The sequence below is a fragment of the Charadrius vociferus genome, unplaced genomic scaffold (genome assembly GCF_000708025.1).
Source record: "Charadrius vociferus isolate BGI_N301 unplaced genomic scaffold, ASM70802v2 scaffold173, whole genome shotgun sequence".
NCBI lineage: Eukaryota > Metazoa > Chordata > Aves > Charadriiformes > Charadriidae > Charadrius > Charadrius vociferus.
Genome location: NW_009648369.1, coordinates 168320 through 192497, shown reverse-complemented (window position 1 = coordinate 192497; position 24178 = coordinate 168320). Strand labels below are relative to the sequence as shown.

The following is a 24178-nucleotide window of genomic DNA, read 5'->3' as shown; positions in this document are numbered from 1 at the left end:
TTTTTGTTTGTTTGTTTGTTTGGGTTTTTTTTAACATTTATGCCATACTGGATACTTTGAGGGATCAAGAGGGCCCACTTTTTCTGGACTGGGAAGTGGGACAGGAGTAATCATATAAACTTAGTTGGATCACAAGGGAAATTATTTTCTCTCTATTTAATGCTAGCGAGAACTTGTCTTATTTGTATATTTTGATAATTGAAGAAAGAAAATTTGAGAAAGCCGCTGTTTAAAAACATGCTACTTTCTTTAAACTTTAAGGTGTTGATGTTTCTCCTAAGAATAAAGCAGGCACATAAATTTATGTTGTTGTAATTTTATAACGGATTTCTCTAGCAGATGGCACATTTTAACGAGGTTGAAAAATCCCTGTGGGCTCAAAAGAAGAACAGGAAACATAACAAACATTTCATAAGCAAGCTAAATCCAATGCATTTAAAAAACAAAAGAAGACTTTTTTCCAACAGCCAACCTATATACTGACTATTTTTATTATCAGGGGTCTTTAAAACAAAACAAACCCCAAACATTTTAAATGTGCTTGAAAATCATTTTGGTCTCTTCTAGGATGTTTCTTATGACTGTTTTTACCTCCGTTTTCCACCATAGGCATGCTTGAAGAATTCTGTAGAGGACTGCTAAAACTGACAGAATATTTATATTTCCTAAGAGCTGTGACAAAAAAAAATAAATCAGCCCTTCCCTAATTTCCATCAGGACAGCCTCATCCTTGGTGTAACTTCTTAGATGACTAGAGATCTACTTTGAATAAAATGATGCTGAAACAATGGAGCTCATTTATATAGGAGCGAATCCAAAGTAATGTAAGAAATTCTAGCAGATATACTTGAGTTTAAGACAGTATAATTGAGTTGGCAATTCAGAAAAGTATTTAAGCGCAGACATAACTCCATCTCTGTTCACGCTTAGCTTTAAACATGCATTTAAATCCGATCACTTAAGCACATGCTTAAGTATTTTCCTGAATGGGATGCTTTCCTGAATCACAGCCTAGAGTCTAGAGTGATGTTCACAGTTTATGATGTGCAGTATATTTAGGTAATGTCACACTTCACAGGCGCTCAGAATGGGAAACTTAAAGTTGTAGTGGTGTTTTAGAATAACCTGTTTATTATGCAGACTTGGCTTGTGGCTCTGTGTTTAAGGTCGTTTTAACTAACTTCCTTTTCTACTCAAAAAAAGAATTTAAATTCCTTCCTTTTTTCCCTGAGAGCTTTAGTTACTTCACTATTATGTTCTGAACTCTTAGTCAGCAGGTCTGGACAGCCCCCTGAAAGATGGGGAAGATCAGGTGATAATGGTACATGGCGAACAATGTACATGGAATTTCAAAGCTCTGTTGCAACACCTTGAGAAAGGCACTTTTGTTTCACATCCAAGCATTTACAAAGCTCTGTCTTGAAACACACACTATGTATATTTATTTTTTCTCAGACTCTGTACTGCAAGCTTTGCGATACTTAAAAAATTCACCCACACATCAGTCTTCATAAAGCGTTTTTTGAAAGATTAATCTCTTTAAGAAGATCAGTTATTACAGGTAAGAGGATGGGGAACTTGAGAGAAAAATCTCTTTGTATCCTGTGTAATGACTAACACATTAAGTCTTTGGCTATTATTTTAAAATAAATAAGCCATAATTATTATAATCAAATCACTTCCTAATATTTCCTAGTAGAAACAGGTACCTATCTTAGGTACCTGGCGGGTCTCCTTTCTCTCCCCAGTGACCAAAGAAGGAGCAGAGGTGATCGTTTTGGACTAGATTCCTTTCCCCTTGGCTGAAGATAGGGAAGATAACTCCCAACCACCCTTGGTGCCCATAATGTTATCTTCAGTATGGACTTATCTGTTACTGCAATAGAGACATCTCCATTTCCAGACACTTCTAGGTTCTCTGATACCGCAAGGCAGTAGCTGAGGAAGTGTGACATAAAGTCATGCTTCATTATGGTTATGCAAGCCAGTTTGGGGGATTTGCCTTTATGTTTCCTCACTTTTTCTTTCTAAAGCGTAGCTGATCAGAAAATAATTTGTTAAAAGCATTCTCAGCTAAAAGAATTTCTACTTGAAAGTGCATGCTTTGCCCCCGGGGTAATACTTGTTTGACAAAAACAAAAGAAAACCATTGACTCTGCTTTTCAGCAAACACTTGTTTTTAGGCAAAAAGCAACACATTTAGACTGCTAGACATCTGGTGGTTTCTCATTATCTGGATCTGATTAAAAGTTCCAGCTACCTAAAACTGGAAATAGTAAAAAAAAATAAGACATCCCTTGAAAATCTTAACCAAAAGATGAGCTTTCTGATAGAAAATAACTTGTTTTTTCCCACTGACTCTGACATTCTGAACTGTCCTCTATAAGCACAGCATCTTGAAATACTGTGCAGTCTTATTCTGAATGAGATTTGCTGTGGGTGTGTAGCTAATTTTGTGGAAGCAGATCTACTGTGTTCACCTACATCTGTTTAGATATCTTGCGTAAGAAAAGAAAGTGGGCTGATATTTCTTCACGCTTCAGGCTCTTCGTGTTCTCTACGCCCTCACATTTCTGAACTGATAGCATTACTGGTGCCACTACCACAACACTGCAGCTGAATACTCTTCGCTATTTTGCGATTAGATTTTTGTTTAGATGAATGTCATAGAAGATAACTTCTTCCTTCCCCCGCGTTTGAATCTCTTCAAATAACATATTATAGTCTTTGAGCTATAAAGGACCTACGCTAATGCATTTCTAATCCTGACAGATGTCTCTGGACAACATCTTAGTAAAATACATTTACTGCCAAATGGCTTTTCAAAGTTAATGGTCCATTGTTAAAAATGGTATCTCATGGTAATTTGAGTTCTTTCTGAATTTAGGACACTTCATTGTGCAAGAATGTAACCTCATCAGAAAGAAAAATGGATTGATATGAGTGCTATCCTGCTTTAGTTTCCAATTTACACCTTCTTGCCCAGTACAACTAGATCTGTTTTTCTGGAAAAACACACAGTGAAATAAAAAGATGTTTAAATCTAAAAAGTGTGTTTTCCAAATCCAGTTTTATTAACGTTTGCAGTATGTTTTGCTGGCATCTGAAAGAAAATGCTTTGGGGCTTCCTTATCCCCTCTTTAAAAAAAAAAAAAAAAAAGTGTTGGCAATCTGATCCAACAGAGTGGGAAAAGGGAAAAGCAAAAGAGAGACTCCAAAGCTTTGCCTGCCTCACATGACACAATGGATACAGAGGGTAGTATCATGGTATTGGTAGGATATCCTTTGTAACCTCTCCTTCTCTCAAACTCCAACCCCTCTACTAAATTTGTGACCTTTTGTGATCTGAACTCATATTAAAGCACACAACCACTGTAAGATGCTGTAAATTTGTCTCCAAGCTGAACTACATGTTTAGATCAAAGTAAATGTTTGTAGATGTGAAAAATTATTGTTCCTTCATATCTCCACCTCATCTTTGGAAAGATAGAAGAAGAAAAATAACATTCTTTGATCTCTTCTTTTGCACAGTTACAAATCAAGAAAAACCCGTTTTCCGAATCAAACTTTTCCATTTATATTTACTCTTTTTGTTCTTCCTGATGTGTGCAAGACTCTGCCAATGTTTGCTGACCTCACAGAAAATGCTTGCTGAACATTGATTGAAAAACTTGACTTCCAGACATGTTAGTTAAGATGGATGCTGTTCCTATTATAAGACAGAGAATACTTTAAAAAAAAAAAAATATTGTCATGTTGCACTAAGAACTTCTACTTGCACTGACAGCTTATCCTTATTCTATTTTTTCTAAGAACGTATTGCAGTAAGAAAATTAATTCCGCAAGGTGAACAGTAAGATCCAGGGGAAAAAATGTGGAGGAAGATGTTCTTCCTTCGCTTTTGAGGAAAAAGATAGGCCTAAGGTATTAATTTTCCCTGGGCTGCAATTGTAGAGAAAAACATGTGGCAGTGGGGAACATTACCTATGAGTGGATTGGCTAAAGAAACATCACTTATGAAACTTGTTACCTGCTAATGCTGTTGAGAGTGACTTCCAAACATGTTCAGATAGTCCCCATAAACCAGTGAGCATTTGGATCATTCCAGTCTTCTGGAAACAAAAGAACCACAGTGATTTCATATGGCATAAACCAGAGCGTGACAAGATAAAAAAACCCAACCAACTACACTTACCTGTATTTCCTACTTGACAGCTACCGCTGTCAATATTAACTTCTTATCTACTTTATCTACTTCTGCTCTTAGTGCTTTGTCTAGTCATTCTCATATATTCACATTACATGTTTTCCTCTTCCTAAGTATTACATTTACACACAGAGATTACATAAATGCATCTCCAATGTCATCTCTTATCGTAGCCCTGATAACAAAGCTAATACTCCAAGTGGGATCTTCCAGGAAGGATTTTATTTCTGTGAATGCTTCCTGATGGCTAAATAATCCCAACAATTCAACAACTGTTGAAACAATTCACTCTTGTTCCAGGTCTGGGGCTGAAAACTTTCCAGGATTCTTAATACCTGTCTGATAAATGGTGGAATACACGATGTGTAAGTTGGAAAGTTTCACCCGACAGAGAGAACTTTATATGGGGCTTCTGCTGTAGAGGAATATCTGATGTTGGAGAACTAGAAAGGGGATGTGAGGTTGTCTGGTATCCCGTGCAGGAGTTACATAGAATTTCATTGCCAGACCATGATAGCTGGATGGGAGCAATCACAGAGACCATTTATTGACATTGGAGAAGAATCATGGCCAACAATGGAGGAGAAAAAGGCGAGAAAACGGGAAAATGAACCAGAGGAAGCAAAGTCATGTATTGGATGAGATTTGCATTTTCCCCCTCTATTTTAAAGGATAACTGACAAATTTATCCATTGCAGAATACTGCAGCCTCTTCGCAGAAGAGTTCACTTGTTTTTTAAATGCTGCCAAGGGGCCGTGTCCAAGTTTGCAAAGCTGTTTATTGTTTGCTCATCCGGCAACATGCAAGCAAAATACATGAATAAAAGAAACATCTTCTCTAACCCTTCAAGTCAGAGAGAAAATGTCACTCAATCCAGGAAAGATAGTTGAATATAACAAAAACCCAGAACCTCAAAAATGTTTGGATATCTTATCCCACGGACAAGGTGAGGGTTAAGTTCCTGTGCACCTTAGGAGATTTAGGAAAGCTCAGAGGCTTTTTTATTCATAAGGCACCTCTACAAATCAGTTACAGGGAGAAAAGGTTAGTACAGAATTACTGAACTGTGTTAATTATTTATTCTGACAGTCTGAACAAGCAATTGAATTGAGACAGTTTGGGAGTCTGTTGACTAATAGGGGAGAAATATTCAAGAGCTTAAAGGCAAGGAGTGAATTGAGAGTGAGTGTTTATTAATACATGATTGAATTTACTACTCCAAAGAGAAGTTTATTAGTATGTTATAGCTCTTTGGTCTTCATCTACAGAAAAGGATAATTTGGAAAGGCTTTAGAATTGTTAGGCAGACTCTGAAACATTAAATAATTGAGACAGTAAATAGTTGGAGGGAAAATCCTGAAGGAGAACAGATAGGATGTACATCGATCATCATTCCTACGCAAAGTGTAAAACTAGACAAACAGAAAAGAAATAAGGTAACTAGATGAAGGATGGCTTTTTTTTCATTTTGTTTTTTGTTTGTTTGGTTTTGGTTGGGTTTTTTTTGTTTTTTTTTGCCTTTTTTTTTTTTAAATGGAGACTAAAAAGAAATTACACAGAATAAAACATGTATTATCACAGAAAACCAGAAATACAACAGACTGATCTTGAGCTTATTCTATTTGGTTTCACAGAATTCACAGAATTCACAGAATTCACAGAATTCACAGAATGGTTAGGGTTGGAAGGGACCTTTGGAGATCATCTAGTCCAACCCCCCTGCCAGAGCAGGGTCACCTACAGCACGTTGCACAGGACAGCGTCCAGGTGGGTTTTGAATATCTCCAGAGTGGGAGACTCCACCACCTCTCTGGGCAGCCTGTTCCAGTGCTCTGCCACCCTCAAAGTAAAGAAGTTCCTCCTCATGTTAAGATGGAACTTCCTATGTTCAAGTTTATGCCCATTACCCCTCGTCCTATCACTGGGCGCCACTGAAAAAAGACTGCTCCCATCCCCCTGGCATCCTCCCATTAAGTATTTGTATGTATTAATAAGATCCCCCCTCAATCTTCTTTTCTCTAGACTAAAGAGACCCAAGTCCCTCAGCCTTTCCTCATAAGAAAGGTGCTCCAGTCCCCTATTCATCTTCGTTGCCCTTTGCTGGACCCTCTCCAGCAGTTCCCTGTCTTTCTTGAACTGGGGAGCCCAGAACTGGACACAGGGGAGCCCAGAACTGGACACAGACACAGTTTAACTCTTGCTAAGCCGTAAAAGCTTTGTAAAAACTAAACTAGAAGGCAAAAATGGAATCATGAAACTCAAAGAAGCCAGAAGAAATAAAGGGTGGCCTTCATCTGTCATGACTTTAGCTACCCACAGTACAGCTGTCTGAGCTTGTTCCCTGAGCAAGACATCATAGGTTCCCTTTGCAATCAATGGGATGAAATATGCACTGCTGGGTCCTAATTCGTCTACCCTGATTTAGAAGCCCTCCTAGACTGAAATGAATTGTCCCCTGAAAACATTGCTCTTTCATGGACTAAGGAGAGTGTCTGAACAGCTAGCTCAGAGTTACATGTGTTCAGATGAACCCCACCCCAGATGTAAATGCATGAAATTCCAAGGAAGAAAATAGAGTCTCTTTGATTCTAAGCAGAATCTATATGTAGCAAGGAAGAAAATAATTTGTAGCTTGCATTCCCATTCTTTTAAGTACTTACGCATCTAATAACCACTGGAAGCACTGGCTGTATCCATTCCAGTTACCAAGACTGTGCCACTGGTTATTCTTTATCCTGGAGACCAGCTGGCATTATGTGACAACATCCATATGTTTCAATTCTCCTAGCCTTCAAAAGAGAGTGGCCATGTCCAGATTTGCTATTGGGAATGGTTCTTGGCCTATAACACATCCTAAACTGTGCCTGGGAACTGTTTGTGAGATTGCTACTTGGCCTAGACAAAACCCATGCCAGAGACCTCTCTGGCAATCAGAAATATGGCAAAAAGATTTGAAGTGCCCATTCCAGGGCATTGTTCAATGTGCTGCTATAGAGGTACCCACTGAAAATTACTTTATATCCCAGCTTTAAGAATTTGTGTTTTAATAACCTGTAGCACACTTCAATAGAGACAGTGGCAAAAAAAATACCTCAGTGCATGTTGGATCCACTCTGAGTTATCTTGTCTCCATTTTCAATAAAATATAAAAAGAGATTTGGAAGCTACGAATTAAGGTCATAATATAGTGAGAATGAGTGACAGCTGGTGCTGATAAAGGGGAGTATTTGCTGGATAACCTAAGTATATGTGAATATAGTAGGTACAATCAATGAGAAACAGGCGTTAAAGTGATCACTGTCAAATAACTGAAGTCAAAGCAGACCAAAAGAACAGAAAATGACTACAGAGCTTATTTCTAATCACTTTATATAACAACATGAAGCAGTCACAACAACACAGAGCTAAGCTTACAGCTTGTCTTTTAAGTCAAGAGGAGGGTAAATCTGGAGTTCCACAATACTACACATTGGTAGATGGGTAGCGAGTGGTCCAGTCTAACAATGGGTATGTCCTGACAACTCACTCTTGATCTCAGTGGGAACAGGTGGAATAAGAATGTCACCAACTATAACACTAACAAAATATCTAGATCAATCTGAAAATATAGCCTTTCAAAGAGGGTGCCAAGGTGATTAAAAGCCAGCTTGGGTTCTTGGGGAACAACAGACAAGACCTGGATGATTACCACCAGGCTTTCCCTAGCATGACCTTAATTTTAGGTAAGTGGAAGAGTAGGATTGTTGCAAAAGATAAGCTTTCTCTAGAAAGGAATAGTATTACAGTAAAAATTACTTTTGAAAATGAAAAAAAAAAGGAGAAAGGAATTTTTGTTAGAAATAGTAGATCTACATATCTTGTGCAACAGAAGTTGATTCAGTTACTTAATGATGTCTGCTGCTGCTTGAATGATGCTAAGGGACATCACTTTAGAGACTTATGGGAAACTAATAATTTTCTTGAATTACAGGTAGAAACCCACCAGGCTGTCTACCCTAGGACATCTTTAATAGTGTAAGATGCTTATCCAGGGGCTCTTAAATCAAGATAAGTCTTTCTTGGTTCCAGTTGTATCAACAGAGGTGAAAGGTGGGATTCAGCTGCTTAAATGCAGGTATCCCATGGTGTTTAAGAAGCCCTGGACATGTTCTGTCTGGTCTCCAGCTGCCGAATCAAAAGGACATGAAGAGGCCCTGTGTAATTCTGCCCTACTTTTCTCAGGTGCTCAAAAGTATCTGAAATGTCGGTGGATGTCTATATTTGCACAACTGGATTTTATCACCAGTAAACAAACATAGTCAAGAGAGCTTTTCAGTTGCGAATGTACTTGTCCACTTCAGAATGTGCTGAATATTTTTACAGATTTCACTGACTATTAAAAGGGCTTCCACTGCCTGTGATGACACCATTGATATTCACCTCCCAGGTGCATACTTACACTGCAGATACTGAAATTTATGTAGCTGAGTCTGGGTCTGAATCCTTTCTGTGGGTGTATAAATCAACAAATAAATTCCATTTTCAGGAATCAGTTCAATTTTCTAAAAGTATGAATCCTGTCAATGATCTTTGGATATCTTGAATATGCAAATCCTGGACACTTATGTTTAGGCATCTGAATCAATTTTCTAGTGATTTTGGGTAGCCTATAGTGTCAGGTAAGATAAATGTCTTCAAGCCAGCAGAGCCTGATGAAATTTATTTTCCAAACGTTCAAGAAACTATCTGAAATAATCTTGTAAACTTTAACAATTATTCTCTTAGAACTTGCTGAGGCCAGGGCAGGCCCCAGAGGATGGGATTAGGGCAAAGATAATACTTATCATTAAATAGCAACAGAAAAAAAAAAAAGGATTCAGAAACTTATAGACTGGGCAACTTAACTGTGAAAGTCACAAAGATATAGAAGAAGATTGTTGAACAATCACTTTGCAAACACTGGCAGGATAATAAGGTGATAAGAAACAGCTAACATGTATTTGTCAAGAACAGGTCAAATCCAGCCAATCTAATATCCTTCCCTGATAGAGTAGAAGCATTAAGTTTAATGTAAAAACATATAAAGCAATTTATTTAGTGATTCTTGTATTTATTTTCATTTTCCCATAAATAATAGATGCCAAATAATTAGTCGCTCTTCATGTGCTCTTTACGTCTTGCATGTGGCAAATGCCTCTGTTTAATGTGTGGTACATTTTCTAGGAAAATGTCATATTGTTAATTGACACTCTGCAGTAATTCCCATACCTTGGCAAGAATGATATGAGGCATATGTACCAGAATTTGTGATGGAAGTATTGCCACCATGAGAAATTACTCACTCACATCCCTGAGGGACGCCCCTTCTTGAATCACAGTTCTACATCTGTCTATCATGGTCAGTATTTCTCAGTTAATCACATGCTGCATCGATGCTATCAGCCTGATTTCCGCAACAATTGCCCTGGTACTCAGAATGCAGTGATCATTAAATGACACTGATGTAAAAGTGATATGGATCAGGCTCTTGAGTTATGGAAACAACACTAAATGCAAAAGCCCTTTTAAAGCAAATAGAAGCCTTCAGTAAAATGACTTGCGAAGTTCCAAAGTTTTAGGATTTAATATGAAAATTATTGACTAATACTTTTGAAAGCCTAAGGCTTCACTCTTAATGCATTTCTGCTAAAGGTGCTATAAGTTAAATGTCTAAATGGTAAATTTTGTGTGTTCAACTATTATTTTTTTTCCCAGTACTATCATGGTGGACTTTTCAGTATGGATCCTTAATCATAATATGTCATGAAACATGCACTGAATTATAAATTGGCTTCCAGTAAAGATTTCAGCAGCTAGAAAGACGTGTAAATACTAAATAAGCTTGGTGCACTCATCTTTCTCAGTATGTAGACTGTCAGTATTTTCTCAGCTTTTTCAGTTTAAAATAGTTCTTAGGAAAATTGGTAGGGTAACATTTGTGAGGCTGAGCATTAATCAAATTTCAAAAGTGTCTAAGGGAAAATTGACATATGTTAATTATGTCAATGCTATGCACACATGGCGGGATTTTTAAAAATGCCTTTGAGGTAGATGGAGAAATGACTTAGATGTCTACCAGTCAGTGTAGATGTTTACATACATTTTTAATTGCCTTTTTAATGTTAGGGGTGCCTAAAATCTCTGTTGTCTCACCTACAGTTACCAGTCTGAAAATTAGGTTTCTAGACTCCGTCAGTTGTCAGTCATGTGAGGCGAGTGTCCCCAGAGGACAATCCATCCCATCTATTTTAAGATCCAATTAATTTTTTTTTTTTTTTTTTTTAAACCTAAAGAGGAAGCCCAGGTGCCTATCTTTGTCTTAGTGTCTTTGAAGAGTAAACAAGAAATATCAGGGCATACCACATACAACCTTGCAAAGAAAACAGCTGGGGGTGGGAACTGAGGAAACATCGGGCTGGTTGTTTCCTGTTTTATTTAATTATGGACTGAAAAATGAACATGAACAAGTTGAGCATGTAAGATGTTTGAGTAGGACTACATGTATTAAAGCATCTAAAATTCATGTGAAAGTTAGTGTTTACTGAGGCTGTTCTCTGACAGAGAAATGTCTAGGTTCTTCTTGAAGTCCTCTAAATATTTAATTGAAGTTCTTTTCAAAGTTTCTTTAAGTCTATCAAATTACATTTAAGCACCTAAGGATTTTCTATAGGACAACTTCTTCATGCATTTGTAAAATTCAGGTTCAAGGTGGGAAGTCTCAGTCTGAAAAACTTGCATTTAACTCTCCATCCTTTTCTTGCTAAAATGTTGAAATAAATTTACTTCGACACCAAATGTTAAATTCGGCCTGAATTAAAGCACATTTTTAGACTCTTGAGAGAAAAAAAAAGCAAAGAAAAACTGTATTAACAAATGATGAGAAGTATCCCCTTCGTGTCAGCAGAAGAGTGCCTACACTTGCTTAGATCCAGATCCAGGGTTAATTCCCCTCTCTGCCTGAGAGCATCAGCGCCCATTTGGTTCACAGTCCAACACAGTCTCTGCATCACCATGCAATAGGAGCATTGGGGGTGAGATGGTGCCTATCTAGGCACCATTAGTCTGCCTGGACAATATTTGTTGAATCAGTGATTGAATTGAGATGTCACTGGATTCAGTCCCAGATGAGTGACATAATCCCCAAACAAGACAGGCATTCTCTGTTCTCTCACTTTGTCTCATCTCACTTGGTTTATTCATTTAAAAGGCACTTTTAAAGCCAACTCCTAAGAACAGGAGAGAAAAGTACTATGCGTTTCTACAGAAAACATTAGTTGGTTACATTTGTACTCTATAAAATTATAGCAAATTAAAACCAACCTTTATGGTGCAAGACCGCAAATGGAATTTAATGTAAACAATTCAGGCTGAATTGAACCTGAAAGAATAAGGACAGAAAAATTTTCCCACCAAGCTTCATCATTGTTCTAAATCTACTCTCAAACAAGCCTAAAACACTCTTTTGGATGCTGAATATTTACCAACAAGGCTAAAGTAATTCGTCTTCATTAGTAGAAAATAAGAGGTGGATGAGAAAGATTATTGAGACATGATGGGATACTTCAGGACCAGTGATATAAATTGCTAAGTATAGCCACAATAAAAAGGTTGGCAGCTAGCTTATTCTGGTTAGCTGCACCTTCAAGTAGACATTCAAGTCAAACTGTGCCTGTGCAGGTTAGAATATGTCTCCAAGGTCTTTCTTCAAGGGATAGCATTTGTGGAGCAATTTACTGGGTGAACAAGCTCCCTAGCTAAAGCTAACAAAAACTAAAAAAATGGCTACATGGCTGAGCACAAAGAGTGGTGGTGAATGGAGTTAAATCCAGTTGGCGTCCGGTCACAAGTGGTGTTCCCCAGGGCTCAGTACTGGGGCCAGTTCTCTTTAATATCTTTATCAATGACCTGGACAAGGGGATCGAGTGCACCCTCAGTAAGTTTGCAGATGACACCAGGTTGGGCAGGAGTGTTGTTATGCTTCAGGGTAGGATGGCTCTACAGAGGGGTCTGGACAGTCTGGATTGATGCGCTGAGGCCAATGGTATGAGGTTGAACAAGGCCAAGCTCCGGGTCCAGCACTTGGGTGACAGCAACCCCATGCAGCACTACAGGCTTGGGGAGGAGTGGTTGGAAAACTGTCTGGTGGAGAAGGACCTGGAGGTGTTGGTCAACAGGTGGCTGAATGTGAGCCAGCAAGTGTGACCAGGTGGCCAAGAAGGCCAATGGCATCCTGGCCTGTATCAGAATTAGTGTGGCCAGCAGAACGAGGGCAGTGATTGTTCCCCTGTACTTGGCACTGGTGAGGCCCCACCTTGAACACTGTGTTTAGTTTTGGGCCCTTCACTACAAGACAGACATTGAGGTGCTGGAGTGTGTCCAGAGGAGGGCAATGAAGCTGATGAAGGGTCTGGAGCACAAGTCTTATGAGGAGCAGCTGACGTTAACCGGGGTTGTTTAGCCTGGAGAAAAAGAGGCTGGGGGGAGACCTTATTGCTCTCTACAATTACCTGAAAGGAGGGGGAAGAGAGGTGGGGATTGGTCTCTTCTCCCAAGTAACAAGTGATAGGACAAGAGGAAATGGCCTCAAGTTGTGCCAGGGAAAGTTTAGGATCGATATTAGCAAAAATTTTTTTACTGAAAGAGTTATCAAGCATTGGAACAGGCTGCCCAGGGAAGTGGTGGAGTCGCCATCCCCGGAGCTATTTAAAAGATGCAGAAACGTGGTGCTGAGGGACATCATTTAGTGGTGGTTTTGGCAGTGTTAGGCTGATGGTTGGACTTGATGATCTTAAAGGTCTTTTCCAACCTAGACTATTCTATGATTCTATAATAAGTGAAACAATAGCCAAAACAGGTCCCTTTCCTTCAGACACTTCTATACCCATATTTTACAGTTTGTGTGCTGTGCTTGACCCTTGTAGCCCAAGAACTTAAGATTGTTAGTTCTTTTGAACTAGAACTCGTGATTTCTATCAGAAGTTTGTCTTCTGTTTAAAGCAAGCTCAGGGCTAACTGACCAGCGTTAAGCTTTTTGCATTTGCAGACAAAAATGAGGGTCATAGAAGAAGTGCAATCATGCACGGCAAGGCTGGGATTGGGTTTCCTGCCACACGGCAAGAACCACTGCAGTGGGAGTCATCAAATGTCAGGGGATGTGGCAGTATGTTAGTGAGCACCCTGCTACCGGTGAGTAAACACTGGCGAAGGAAGTTACACCTGAACAAGAAAATCTGTGAAAAGTAATTGAGAATGGTCACTCAATTGCATATGCCAAAAGAAAGAGAGAAAAGAAAAGGAGACACAAGGGCCAATAGTGAGAATGAGCATTTTGTTTTCCGTTCTACTCAGTTCATACCTGAAAGCCCAGGAAGCAGATAGAGAGGAGATATATGAGCACACCCTGCCTTCATCTGGGCTGCTGGCAAGTCTGCTTGGACACAGCACCTCCCATTCTGCTGTTCCAGAACTAATAAAATCTGCCATCATCGTTCTGCCGGTGCCAAAGGCAAAGAAGAGCTTTCTGTAGAATGGTTTGCAAGGAAATTAATTGACAACAGGCTTCTTGGCAGTTTGCAACCATAACATTTGTGTGATCTGCTGATGCCACGGTTTTATTCCCTGCTAATCAGATTTTGCTCTCTTTACTATGCAAGGGCATCTCTTCTAGCTACTGTTGGCATGGAGGAGGCAGACCTCCTAACAGGAATAACTGAGGTCCGTAACAACTTTCCATTCATATTGGCATATATTTTTATAAGGTGTCAGAATACTCCCCAGAAACAACTCCACCACATAACGGCCAAAATATGACGATCTGCCTGACCAATTCATGGTTTGGAAACCCAGCTTTGCCAGCCACCTCCTTAATTTCAGAACAAATCCCTACCTCACCAAATGAGTCAATTCCTAAGAGATAATCTTGGTCTTTATTTACACAGACCTGGACTCATCCTACCTGATGGAACTGAGTTGACTCCACCTGAAGCTGTCTTCGCAAGCTCCCTCTAAGCAAGTGGAAGGAGATAGACACCTGTAGATCTTCAGAAAGACATGCTAGGTTGTCTGTCAAGTTACAGAGGGAGCTTAAGTTGATTAGACACCTCAGATAAATACCTAAAGTTACACAGCAAAGAGAGAGAGATCAACTGAGAGAAAGAGATCTGCTCAGGGTCTCTACATAGAAGGAAAGAGGGAGGTCATTCTGTCCCTCTACTCTGGTCTGGTGAGACCACAACTGGAGTACTGCCTCCAGCTGTGGACCCTCCAACATAAGGACATGGACCTGTTGGAGAAAGTCCAGAGGGGGGCCACAAAGATGATCAGAGGGCTAGAGCACTTCTGCTGTGAAAACAGGCTGAGAGAGTTGGGGTTGTTCAGCCTGGAGAAGAGAAGGCTCTGGGGAGACCTTATTGTGGCCTACCAGTACCTAAAGGGGGCCTACAGGAGAGCTGGGGAAGGACTTTTACAAGGGCATGTAGTGGTAGGATGACGGGGAACGATTTTAAACTGGAAGAGGATAGATTTACATTAGATATTAGGAAGAAATTCTTTACTATGAGGGTGGTGAGACACTGGAACAGGTTGCCCAGAGAAGCTGTGGATGGCTCATCCCTGGAGGTGTTCAAGGCCAGGCTGGAATGGGCTTTGAGGAACCTGGTCTGGTGGCAGGTGTCCCTGCCCATGGCAGAGTGGTTGGAACTAGATGATCTTCAAGGATCCTTCCAACCCAAACCATTCTGTGATTCTGTGAATATCCTTGAGATGACCTGCAGGCTGCATCTATGCTAGTAAGATCACAGTGCCAAAGGGTGGACAGGGCAGGACAGTGGGTCTCCATTCTCTGAACAGTTACAGAGTCCCTGGGATGCTTTTTGTCAGGGACAGCTCCCATTTTTCTAACTGACTATTAGACATAGTTTGGGAGTCAAGAATGATTTAGAGATAGCCATTCAGTCTGAGAAGAGAGATTTAATGTTAAGGCTATGACCAGATCCTGCAGATGGCCTTCAGACCAGGAAATGATCCCTGATTTCATTTCTGTAACAGCACAGGTGTAATCATATTGAGTTCTCCATTCACTGTGGATTGCACTGTCTATGGACACAGCTTGGAGGACTGAGGCAAGCTGGAGTGCAAATAATCAGAAATCTAAAGAGACGAACGTTAGGTCAGATACAATCCAGTTTGGAAAGATGTGCTCTGCTCTGGAGCAGTTTGCAGAAAGGAAGAGTTGAAGACTATTGCATTGGGACATCCCAGCATGAAGCACAGCAGAACAGCTTCACATCACTGCACACAGAGACAGCTGTGACTGTGGACCCCTGCATTGCTGGGTCAGCTCCACACCTTCTCACAATGCTCCTAAGCTTACTCATGTCCCACCCTCCCCAAGTACTTTCTATTCTCTACCTTTTCCCACAGTGCTCCAAAGTCTTCCTGAGTCCATTAAGCCCTGATGACAGCTCCAGCTCTTTCTCTTAGATGTTATATTTATCTCCATACCATCACCTTCAGCCATGTTCTTGTTTCTTGTAAATACGTTTTTCCAGAAATGTCACAATTTAATTCACTCTCCATGTCTTCTGCAAGGGCAGGTGAGTCTTCTCTCACCCCTGAAGAAAAGAGGGAAGCAGAAATGAGGAGCCTGGGAGAGCAGAACAGGTCAGCCCTGACACCCCATGGTCAGGGGGATGATCTACACCACTGCAGCCTGTCATAGTGGCACAGGCTGGAGCTGATCACGGCTCTTCCAGGGCAGGGTCGTCTCCAGCAATAGCTCTTTTCCTATGACAGTGGCAGCAGCAGGAGTGGTCGCAGCAGCAAAATTAGCAACGTGTTGACTGCAACAGCTTGAATATGGCCTTTTTTTCTATTGCTCATCCACGGAATGTCTCCCAAACATCTTTCTCCAAATCCCATCTTTAGTCCACAGGCCTCGCCCTCTCCTCCTGTGATGTGTTGAGTCACCTAGGGCAGATGGGGTTGATTTGGAGAAGCGCACCTGTGACTGCCAGGCTGGTATGGGTGTGCTGGCCAGTTGGCGGGCGTTATGGGACAGAGTAAGAGAAAAACTCCTTTTCTGCCTTGCGCTGGAAGGAGGCACTGAGGAAACATATGGTCTCTACTCAGTAAGGTAAATCCCCATCATTGAGAATAGTACCCTATAAAACTAATAAACTTTTTATATGGCTTCTGTGAGGCATTACCAACTGAAATCATAGCAGTTGAGATTTGGTTTACTGCTTAATCAACATTCAGGGAAGAAAAAAGATACATTAAAAGAAGGAGACCTCTTACATTTCATAGGTAACTTTTAAGACAGTAAAGAGTTGCTAATTAGAAAGAAGATAATTCAGCTTTACTGGAATTTATCCAGAAGCATGAGAAGTGCGTACAAATCAGTTGAACTGCCCAGAAAAAGGTTCAATAGGATGAAAGCTTTGTAGGAGAATTCACTGTGAGACTGGCTTTACATTTCTGAGACTGGCACACAGGAAGAGAAGAAAGAAAAATAAATAAATATAAGTGGCTGGTTTTTTGCTCTCCTGGTAGTCTGGTGCCAGAATTTGAGGGCTTTCTTTGCAAACTAAGAGTGTAGAAAACTTTGGTTTGCTCAGCTGAGGGTCAGGATTCCCGCACAGTCCCCGGACACCAGAATCTGGAGCTGTTAGAGGAATCCCAGGTGCTGCTGCAAATCCTGAGAAAATGTCATGGGGTTGCAGTAATCTGGTGCTAGAACAGCCGAACTCCGTGTGCAGGGAGAGCATGGCTATGTGAAGCTTTCACCTTCCCATTTAAAAGGCAAAAATATTTAATACGAACTTTACATATGTAAGAATAAGATTGTATGTAAAAAGAGGTTCCAAAATGCAGATTACATTGTATTTTTTTTATGGGTAAACATTTGTTTTGGTAACTTAGTGCTTCTCTTGAAAAACACACTTCGGAAGACATGGGGTACATTTTACAGACCCCAGATAATGTTGTAAGAAAATGAATTTTAATACTCCTTGCTGTTACATTTTTAACTTTTGCCCCAGTGCTCTGGTTTTTATTTAGCAATCTTTTAAGTTTGTACAGTGCAGTTGGAGCCTTATGAATGAAAACACCATTATAACAATCATTTATCAGCTTGAGAGATATAGACTGAAACTATACAAATTTCTGTCTCGGTCTTATAATGAGAGTTCATAACAATATCTGAAATCACTTTTAGTTCTTTAAAACTGAAAGGAAACAGCAATTTGCGATGTCATAGGTTGGATGAATGGGCAACATTCTCAGAAGCAATCATCTAAAACAAACTGATATATAGGTTCCTGTAGGAGGCAAACAATCTTAAAATCTCTTTTCAAAACAAAAGATAACTTTGCATTATGTCCCACATTTAAATTTCAGTGATTTATGTATATAGTTTGATCGTTTTATATTTATTGTTATTTGCTTTTCTGAGTAAATTCAATGTACTGAGAGCACATTGCGAAGTGCTACTCACAAAGCTTTGCTGACATAAAAGTAATAAAAAAAAGCATGCCGTGAGATCAGTGATTCATTGAGAACAGTCAGCACCTCGCGTCTGGTGTAAGTTATAATTTTCTTTCTTCTGAGCTTAGCAAGCAAAACCCTCTTTTGGTAACAGACTAACGTTTTGCTGTGAGAGTGGTGAGGCACTGGAACAGGTTGCCCAGAGGAGCTGTGGCTGCCCCATTCCTGGAGGTGTTCAAGGCCAGGTTGGATGAGGCTTTGAGCAACCTCGTCTGGTGGGAGGTGTCCCTGCCCGTGGCAGGAACAAGATGATCTTCAAGGTCCCTTCCAACCTAAACCATTCTATGATTCTATGATTTTTTACATCTCCCAGTTATAGCTACCAAGCAATTAAATATGGTCTACAGTCCAGGTTCAGGTTGTCTCTGCCTTACACCCGTTGCAATGACTGACAATGCAACATTTTAAAGTGTATCAAAAGCACTAAAACCAGAGGGTTCGATGGAGTTGGATCTAGTGGTTTCCTAATTCCTCCTTTTTCTTTCACAGCACTGGGTTTCTTATAAGGGGCAATCTCCCGTTTGTCAAACTTTTAGAGAAGAAGGATAGCTGAATCAGTACGGCAGATGAAAAGAGGCAGAGATCATCTCCCAATTCCTATTACATTAAAAACTCTGCCATTTCTTAATTTCTTAATTTCCTAATTTCCTATATAGTAAGGCAGCCCCTCTCCGTCCCACCAGTACAGCCCTGAGTACTTTCAACCAGTGTAGCTGTCTCTACAGAAGAATGATAAACTGCATTAGCATATTGCACTTTCCACCATGCCCACAAAGGGACTAAGACACGCACCCTCCCCATTTTTATAGATGTAAATATGGAAGTTAGGTACCTCAACAGAGCTGGGGAATTCAGCATTGATGCGATTCTAGTGCACATGCAGTGGCAGAGCAGCATCACCCTTTGTATAAAGCCTTTACTAGAGAACAGAACAGGGCCAGGGCTGTGACTGTCTGTATGGTATTAACTTATTTGCATGCTCCCTGGCATGATATTGCCCTCTCCATGGCAATTTCCCAAGTAATTCCCAGGTGCAAATTAGGGTTTGGATGTGGCCATTCGATTTTGGAAGCTAAAGAAGTAAAACAGCATAGCGATGCTTAGATTGCACCAGCTGCAACTCCGTGACAGAAAATTAACCCCAGAAATATTTAATTCATTAGAATGGATGCAGATTAGGAATCTCCAATGACCTCTGTAGGGACCTATGCACAACAAAAGCTTCATCAGAGAAAGCACTCCCTCTCCAGTCCTCTTCGAACTCTCTTCCTCGTTGGGGTATTAGGAAAGCACATATTCAGGCTACATTCATGTGCAAAATTATTCACATCTGAAATTATGGATATTAAAAATAATACTGGGCAGCCAGCTGGCTCACTGCTCCTGCTATCCCTAGCAAAATGGACACCCCTCCCAAACAGAAATGTTTCTCATATCTCGTTTTAAACCTACAGTGAGTTTAGTCAGCATAATAATTAAGTGAAAGCTTAATTATACCCCCCTGGGACAGACTGCTAAAGGTCAGGTTTCAGATACATTAATGAGCTGCTAAATGCTGCTAACTGGGAAAGGCTTTTTTTAAGTCCCGCACAAGCCAGCCCACTCATATTTTTAATGCCAACACTGGGCATATCAGATGTCTGTGGGAGTTTTGCCATGAAAAGAAAGCTCATCTTGTGCTCTATTTACAACCATTTCACCAGGTTTTATGAGAAGCAGCTTGAAGATGAGGCCATGAACCATAAAACTGGGAAAGAGCTTGTTGGTCTAATTGCAGCTCTTCACAGGGTCCTCTGGCCAGTGATTTGGGGGGGGAACCAGAGCCATGCAGGGAAGGAGGCCTTCCTTAGTGGCGGCCCTGCCTCTTGAAAAGGCTGAAAGGCAACAAGGGAAGGAGTCTATGCCTTATGGAAAAAGCAGGAGTCATACGCCATCTTCAAAATTGGGAAAGCAACATATTTTTAACAGATGCCTATTGGGTTGCACGGTTTACTTCTTCTATGTCTTGGTATAACACCCAAGGTATGAATCCCCAAAGTATGACATATGCGTATATTGGTTGGTGTCAGGCTTTAAGTGTATAAATTGCAATAAAAGTCCTGTGTTATGTGAGAACAGCAGGGCCTGGTCAATGCCCAGTGCTCACTGATGGATCCTGGTGATATTTTAAAAATTCAATTTCTTGTTGCCTCAGTTTCCCTGCCATAATGTTCCCTGTCATGATGTTCATTAATGTTTGTAGTGCATGTGGGAATTGATGCATGCATTGCCATATCAAGCCATGGCAAAATAATCAATTTGTAATCAGTGCTGTGTACAAATGGTGAGGGTAGATAGGACCTGAGACCATGCAGTGAATGAGGCAAGTATTTGTATCAATTCAAAGACAAGTTTCTAAATGGTATTGCTACAAGATTAAAATTAATTAAGTCAAAAACTTAAATACCAGAATTAAGGGCCGGAAGAGTTACACAGCTTTAATTCTTTCTTCATGTGCATATGGATTTTAATGCGGTTGGCCCCATGAGTACATAGGGGGCATGCAGTAAAAGCATTCAGACCAATTCAGGCCAAAGGGTTTGTCTCGCTCAGCATCCTACCTCTGCTAGTAGCCAATGGCAAACATTTTAAAAATGAGGATTTCAACAGGTCAAGCACAAAGTCATACTTTCCCAAAACACTCCCCCAGGCTCCGGCTGCTTCTAGGCTCACTGGTTTCCACGTCCAAATGTATTGTCTCTGACTTTAATGACCCTGCACCATGCAGTTTTCCTCCATGAGTGTAGACAAGTCCTCTTAACCTCTTGAATGGTCTATTTTAGTGTTACCAGGTTCTGTACCAATTTTATATGAGTCTAGCTGAGAGTCATGGAGCAGTGGCATGGCATCAATATGTTGCAGTTGTAATTTTTCAATAGAGCTGCATAATGAAACGTACGGAGTAGGGTTTTATTCCAGTCATTTGGATGAGTCATTTCTTCTCTCTTTGGTTCATTTTGCTTTTCACTCTTCATCTAATGAGAGGAAACTCTTAGGTCCAGGGATGGACTGTTGCCCATGCAGAGGCATGCTGAGGACCGTTATAGCCATTTGGCAGCTCAGCTGAATGAATTCCGCATCCACAGCTTTCCTTGGCATCGCTGTTTAATAGATGGTATATATGCAATCTACACATCCTGGATCTGCAACCTGCCATCCCCAGGGTAAGTTAATAGGGACAAGCTGGGAAAATGGGTGAGGATGAAACTGGTGAGGGGTCTGGAGCACAAGTCTTATGAGAAGCGGCTGAGGGAACTGGGGTTGTTTAGTCTGGAGCAAAGCAGGCTGAGGGGAGACCTTATCACTTTCCACAACTATCTGAAAAGACGTTGCAGAGAGGCGGGAGTCGACTGGTTCTGTCAAGTAACAGGTGATAGACCAAGAGGACATGGCTTTAAGTTGCACCAAGGGAAGTTTAGATTGGGTATTAGGGAGAATTTCTTTACTGAAAGGGTCATCAGGCATTGGAATGCGTTACTCAGGGCAGTGGGGGAGGCCCTGTCCCTGGACGTATTTAAGGGTCATGTAGATATAGTGCTCAAGGACATGGTTTAGTGGTGGGCTTGTCCGTGTTGGGTTAGTGATTGGACTAGATGATTTTACAGGTCTTTTCCAATCTAGGACAATCTGTGATTCTGTGACTGTTGCTCCTCCACAGCGTTACTGTGTGAGCAGCGCAGCTTGTGTATCACAACGTAGGGCAGCAGCCACATCGCTGCACCGGCCGCTTGGCAGCTGCCTGCATCTCACAGCTGAACGGGAGGATGCTTCCCAGCCTGAGCGGTCCCACCGGCAGGACGACCTGAGCCAGAGCTGCGGTGCTGCAGTGTGCTGAAGACCTCCTTCCCCAGCGCCATCTCGGGCTCGGCAAGGACAGCTTTCCTCCATGTTCTTGTGCAATGCAGAGCCTGGCCTTTTGGGGAAGGGAGATTTAATACCTGTTTTTCAAATTGCTGAGTCAGTCCCCCATATTTCCTTCACTCCCAGCAAACAGAAGAGAAAGGCTAGTGTTGCCTCCCACTCTGCCTTCCCATCCCTTTTCTGAAGTAAACAAATGTCAGCAAATCCTGCACTAACAGCGCTGTTAAAAATATCACCCTGTCAGCAGATGGGTTCGTTCCCTTCGGTCTGGAGCTCTCTCTTCATTGCGCAAAAGGTGTGTTTTTACATCAAGATAAGTAGTTTAGATAGATAGAAACCTCAGTGGCTGAGTGAAGAGCAGGCGTGCTATGCTCTGCACCACAGTGTCACCGGCTGGAGTAATTTCCAGATAGAAACTGTTAGAGAAAGAATAGACTTGACCTGCATTAACTATCGAGATAGAAGTCAGCCCTGCTTTTCTCAGCTAGAACTTGGCCCTGGGGTAGCAATCGAAAATGAGCTACCTCAGCCAAGATGCAGTAATCATGTTCTTTAGCATATTACAAACCCCACGAACCAAGCTAACCTCAGGACCAGATCTTCAGCCAGTGTGAAAAGATGGTGCCCCATAAGGCTTTGGGGAAGTATGAGAAATATCTGCCATCAGACAGACTATATCCCTTTCAAAGGGCAATAAAACCCCACAAAGCTTTGTCCAGGAGAGCTTCCAGCTGCTCAAGCAAAGGGACGGACATCAGTCTGTCGGATGACTAATTTCACTGGGGAAAATGAAAGGTGCTCATTGCTTGTTCCATTCTGGCACCCTGCAGTTCAGAAACTTCAGACTGTGCAGACGAATGCATCTTGCCACTGAAAGGTATGAGTTGTCCCCTTTCATAACGGGGTCCCACCACTGAAAACGTTATACATTTTCACAGAATTCACAGAATTCACAGAATTCAGAGAATGGTCAGGGTTGGAAGGGACCTTTGGAGATCATCTAGTCCAGCCCTCCTGCCAGAGCAGGGTCACCTACAACACGTTGCACAGGACAGCGTCCAGGCGGGTTTTGAATGTCTCCAGAGTGGGAGACTCCACCACCTCTCTGGGCAGCCTGTTCTAGTGCTCCACTACCCTCAAAGTAAAGAAGTTCCTTCTCATGTTAAGATGGAACTTCCTATGTTCAAGTTTATGCCCATTACCCCTCGTCCTATCACTGGGCGCCACTGAAAAAAGACTGCTCCCATCCCCCTGGCATCCTCCCATTAAGTATTTGTATGTATTAATAAGATCCCCCCTCAATCTTCTTTTCTCTAGACTAAAGAGACCCAAGTCCCTCAGCCTTTCCTCATAAGAAAGGTGCTCCAGTCCCCTATTCATCTTCGTTGCCCTTTGCTGGACCCTCTCCAGCAGTTCCCTGTCTTTCTTGAACTGGGGAGCCCAGAACTGGACACAGTACTCCAGATGCGGTCTCACCAGGGCAGAGTAGAGGGGGAGGATGACCTCCCTCGACCTGCTGGCCACACTCTTCTTGATGCACCCCATGGGTAACTCCAGGAACTTATGCCACTCTCTTCAAACACGTGTGTGCTCTCTTCATTTGCTCAAACTTACAAATGCACTGGTCATTTTTCAGACACATATTCTTTCACACCTTTAATTTGTTTCTCCAACTGTTTAACCATTTTGTTGCTTTTCTTCGAAGAATCCATAATTGCTCTCTCTCTGTCAGAAAGTAGCAAATGACCAAACTCATTGTTTCTATAATAATTCAAGTATAGAATATTTTTTCTGGATGCCAGAATCCACACCTGATCAAAGCATTTTCCCTTCTTGAGGCTCACTAGTGCCTTATTCATCTCATTTTCTTGCAGATGTCACTGGATTATCAAATCCAGGTGATAAACAAAGTGTTCTGATCAGTGTCACAAATCCATCCTATGCTTTTAGCATAAATGAATATATAATAAATTCATTAATCGCTTGATCTAAATTCATTCCCTTGTCTTTCATATGTCACTTAAACTTCTGTCAATGAATAGCAATTTCCATATGTGCAGTCCTTGTTTACAACGTTCATTAAAAGGCTTAGATGCGAAACAGCAAAAAGCATTTTAATTCATTGCTAAGCACAGCAGAAAACTAAGCAGGATTCCAACTTTATATACAATTTGCAAGCAGTATACGTTAGCTCAAACGTAAATCTCACATAATGAGGTGTGCAGCCTGATGACTAATCACATCCATTGAAATGTTCTCCATGTTCAGCTCTGTTTCAATGCATGGGGTGGGTGGGGGTTGCTGTTTAATATTTCAGTTCCTTCTAACAAGAAGACAAGCTTCCAGGCATGCAAAATTGTAAAATTTGACCTTAAAATGAACTGTAGCAAACAAACCTTGAATACAAAGTGGTGTCACTACGGTTCAGTTAGAAACATGTTTGTGTCTGGACTAGCAGGTCTTTGGCTCATCTCCAGCGCTCAACGCTGGGCTTCCACCCAGGGATG

At 41.1% G+C, this 24178-nt stretch overlaps 1 protein-coding gene across 2 annotated transcripts in view; it reads left to right on the top strand.

Moving 5' to 3' along the window:
• Window positions 1–24178, top strand: part of PTCHD4 (patched domain containing 4) — an 89568-nt gene that overhangs the window by 53661 nt on the left and 11729 nt on the right. Inside the window, exon 3 of one of the 2 annotated variants that reach the window (XM_009885298.1) lies at window positions 2888–2981. The exons of the other annotated variant lie outside the window; for it this stretch is intronic. Coding sequence (XP_009883600.1) covers window positions 2888–2943 — 56 coding nt within the window. The 3' untranslated portion in view covers window positions 2944–2981. Of the gene's footprint in view, window positions 1–2887; window positions 2982–24178 lie in introns of those variants that run through there. 2 annotated transcript variants of the gene reach the window in all.